Below are 4,482 nucleotides of genomic sequence, written 5' to 3' on the forward strand. Positions count from 1 at the left end.
TCTCGCATCGATAGATTTCCCAAAAAATCTTACCCATGGCTCTCGGCTGACGCGCTTCGCGCGCCTGAGCTCCACTCTATGATCTGGGACTTGTCCAAATATTTTCCCTGTACCATGAAGATGCTGACTCAGCACAAACAGCAAGATGATTATGCATATCAGTGAGGGTGCTGGCAACAGCGTGAAACTGATGGTCATGCTCGCATCAACACTATAATCTATACTATATAAAACTCAAACTAGTTACTAAAGCACTGAAGAGCTTCTCGCTGCCTACGCTGACATTGAAAGCTGAGTTACCTTTTTCAGGATACATGTATAACGTTTCTTCAATTTTACAATAAAAAACAGTTTCTCACTCGCTGAAATGTCAAAGTGATTCATTTGCCTGACATTCGAAATGTCTATGCTTAGGCTTTTTGTCGGAATTTTAAGGTTGTCCATGGCGTCAGACACAAACGCGTTCATGTAATCGTACATGGATCAATGTCAAGTGCGAACTGTCATTCTCCAAAGTTTCTCAGTCTTGTCTACAAGTTTTCGGCCGTTCAGGTATTGACTTTAAACGGGTAATATTTTATGCAAATAAAACTTAGTAATGTTTGCAATGTTTCACCACATCTTTGCTTCGGGCAAAATCACGCGGGGAATTCATGCTCCTTGATCTCCAACAATTAGTCGCTCTCTTGGTGAGCCCAGATTCCATTACACTTAATGAAGATGAAAGTTCTTGACTTTAATCTCCTCTTTGAGGCAATTATCGACCGTTTCCCCCATAGTGCAATACGTTTTGGAGGTTCTTTACATAAAACGATACAAGTTATTTACTTTTTGGACTGTATCATGCTTCAGTGAACTGGATATGGTTTTAATGTAAATAACCCCCCGAAATGAACTGTATTATGGGATTGGTGAAAATAGCTAATTGCCCATTGATTAAAAATATTGGAAAGATGGAATCCTGTTTTCAGTCTGCAAACTATTGGTGACTTGTATGTGTTACCGGAAAGATTTATTACCGATGACCCATGTAATATGGAATTTGATAGAGTTTGTATTCACGCAAACTGATATATTATTTACCTACTTGAATGAGTTGATGTCTTTTCTTCTTAAAATGTCAGTGAAACAGTAAATGCTGAGCTGCAGGCTCCGTCAGAAAAATCATGCATGTATTCTTGATTCGGGTCAGAGGTATGAATGACTGCTTTAGAAAAGGCCTTTCCTTATGATAAAAATAATATCTTTCTTGTTTGACCTCGACATACCGAGACGTGCGTCCTACCGTAGAAACTCTAGATAGGTGTTAATTCAGTCACTGGATGACAATTGAGAAAATATGCCATAAGATCACATTGGAAAAATACTGCATTAAATAGCAAAACTAAAAGAAATTTGGAGTATTTTTGCCTCAAATCGGGCGCGTCAGAAAGTTATCCAATCTTGCAATGAACATATCATTACAGTATAACACTGCAATACAGGAGCAATAAAAACATATTGGTAAATACTTCATCGAATTGAGTGATAATTCTCAGGGGCACCCAACGGATAATTTCTGTAAATATCTGTTCGGACGGAAGGTGGGTAGAATTTTCGAATATTTGAACTCCGACTTTCGAGGCGCACTAAGATTTTGGACATTTTTCTGAACGATTTCCTAGATATTTCGCAAAAGTAGTGAAGAGTCTGAAAAGTGCACGCGGAAATTTCGAAACCACATGGAACAACGCTAAATTTAATTGAGCTGAGTAATAGTCAACGGTGATATTGGAAATCGCATAAAATTTGAAGATTTGTAACTTCTATGATTTTCGCCAAAGTTTGTTTGAGAATCATCTTTTAAGCAAACGCCCCCTAAAAATTCCGGGAAAAGGAGCACGATTTACGTAATAGTTTTTTTCATTAGACATGTCACGAATGCTAGAGGAAAAAGACACCTATAAATTTCTGACCGACCTGAAGTTCCCTAAAACATCCGAACAGATAAATATTTTGTAGGGCAGATAATAACTCACTAAAAGAGGTCTTCAAGCGTTGTGGCCGAGACCAATTTAGGTAATTCCGAGCAAATTTTATAACATCCGCTTGTTGGGTGCCCTTGAATTCTCAGTTCTCGTCCGTCTACTACTGAAGAAAAAAAAATCCGACACTGTTGGCTTTAAAAAATACCATGACCAGAAACAAAATTATGATCAGTAAAAAACAATCAGAGTTTGAGAGATATTCCAGTGTGAGTCACTGCTTATTGCCTCATTTCTCTCGGTCGAACATACACCTTAAAAGGACGAGGCCTCAGGGTTAATCCATAGTTTCCATCGAAGGATAGCTCTTCTTTGCTTGTGGCAAGCTGAAAATTCAGACGCTGCAGCATGCACCCCAGAAACATAAAGAGCTGAGCTTTTGCTAGGGTTGCACCGAGACAGCGCCGTCCACCTGTGGAAAAGGGAAGGGAGAAGGCCTGCTGTGCAACAAGAACTTGACCATTTTCATCAAGGAAACGATATGGATCAAACATGTCTGGGCGATGAAAGTAATTGGGATCGTGATTAACTGCCCATAGATTCGCCAACACAAGCGTTCCTTTCGGTACAAAATAACCAGCAACGCTAGAGTCTTCAGAGGCATAGTGTGGTATTGCCAGTGGAATGACTGTAGCCTTCCGCAAAGTTTCTAGAACTGTAGCTTGTAACAGAGGCAACCGTGCACGGTCTGCAAGCGTAGGCAATCGCTCTTTTCCTACCTCTCGCTTCAGTTCTGCCTGCAAGTCGTGCTGTAGTCCAGGATTAGAGAGAATAAAAAGCAGTGCCCAGGTTAGTGCGGTAGACACTGTATCAATTCCTGCACCAAAAACATCTGCTATCAACGTCATCATGGATTCTTCATCCAGGCGATCATCCTCTGCTTCCTCCATGTTCATTCCACCGTTTGGGTTCGCTTTTGTGACCAACATTTCGTCTTCGATGACTCTATCCAGAGTTGCAGCAACATTGACGCCTGCCTCCTCAACATTTACATGGCGATGCAAACTGTAAACGCTTCTGACAAAATCAATGAGTTCTTTGACAGAGTCTTCTAAGGCCTTGCACTGCTTGCGTAGAGCAAAATGAAGCCATGGGAAAAAGTCTAACATGTTTATAGCAGGGCTATTCTCAACAAAATCAGTTCCTCTCCGCAAAATATTCTGCAACGCCAGCGTAAAGTCTCTTTTTAAGTTATCTCCAAAAGTAAGTCTAAACGCAAAGTTAATGACTAAAGTTCTCAGTTGCTCTGAAAAGTCGAGAGCTTCACTCGTTGCGGCTTCTGTCAAAGAGCTGCATAGGCGCTCAGAAACCTCTTGTGCCAAAGCGTCAAAACGGCTCACATTGCTGAAAACAGCGTACAAAGCACGCATTGCTAGTTTTTTCTTTCTCTGATGCCCTGTTCCAAAGTCACCAAACGCAAGGCTCCGACCTCCATTGCTGATTATTTGAAAACTATGAAATGGTGGTCTGGAGGAGAAATGGTAAGCCCTTTTTGATAAGGCCTCTTTCACGACATCGTGGCTGTTCAAAACGATTGCTCTCCTCCAACCAAGGCGAATGGAGAAGACGCTTCCATAGACTTTGGCCATCTTTGATAGAGCGATGTGCGGAGAATCCCCGAGCTGAAACAAGTTTCCAAATACGGGCAGACCGAACGGCCCGGGAGGAGTTTTTCTCCGAACATTGGACAATTTCAGGAAGGTGAGAACTACGATAGTTACAGAAGCAAAGCACAAAACGGTTGTAAAAAGCATCGTAATTTCGGGGGAAATGACACGCTCCATTTCAACTACCTCATATACAAAGGCTTGTTAGAGTGGTTTTCTGTTAGCTTGTAGTAGCTTTGTTCCAGTTAAGCTCTGGGGGTGGTATTTATACTGTGCAACCTTGGTTGTTTACGAGCAATATTCCAATGTCAAGGTCGCTGCAATAAGTCACACTTGACAGGATCCGTTTGTTTTACAAACAGGCAAAGCCTGTCTCAGTCGAGTAGGTTTGGATCACGAAATCGCACAATTTTAGCCAAACTAATCTTAGAAGAGAGAGAGCAATATTTCTGAAAACGTGGAACCGAAAAGAAGTCCTCCCCGTTAAAAAAAACTGAAGGGCTTTTGGAACCCACTCTACTCTATCACTCCCTCCCCGCTCCCTTTTCCAACCCCCATCCTGTCTGTCAATAGATGACATAATCTTATTGTATCCTTTTGTGGGGGAACAAAACAAATATTTCTACAAATCGATTTGTTTTTGCAGAGGTTACCATGATGGACTTGCTGTTTATAATCAATACTAAAATTCCATAAAAGAAGAAAGAAACAAGTTTGCAGTGTACTCTTTGGAGAAGTAGACATGACAGTTTCCTCTAAGAAGACGGTGACTAATAAGTAACTGGCGTGACTCATTGCACACACCCACTGACCTTCGTTCCTTACGATCGGCAACAACGCCGATGGCATAT

The 4,482-nt window shown here is 41.3% G+C and overlaps 1 protein-coding gene across 1 annotated transcript; it reads right to left on the reverse strand.

The window, feature by feature from the left end:
• Positions 1 to 311: 311 nt before the first annotated feature.
• Positions 312 to 3,845, reverse strand: LOC137990422 (cytochrome P450 1B1-like). Its single transcript, XM_068835686.1, has one exon. It carries the CDS (start codon positions 3,806 to 3,808, stop codon positions 2,246 to 2,248), a length of 1,563 nt encoding a protein of 520 aa, XP_068691787.1. The 5' UTR covers positions 3,809 to 3,845; the 3' UTR covers positions 312 to 2,245.
• Between the last annotated feature and the right edge of the window lie 637 nt (positions 3,846 to 4,482).

Source organism: Montipora foliosa, chromosome 2 (assembly GCF_036669935.1).
Source record: "Montipora foliosa isolate CH-2021 chromosome 2, ASM3666993v2, whole genome shotgun sequence".
Lineage (NCBI taxonomy): Eukaryota > Metazoa > Cnidaria > Anthozoa > Scleractinia > Acroporidae > Montipora > Montipora foliosa.

Excerpts from the sequence above, each read along its gene's own strand:
- LOC137990422 (XM_068835686.1), bottom strand. The coding sequence starts at position 3,808 with ATGGAGCGTGTCATTTCCCCCGAAATTACGATGCTTTTTACAACCGTT.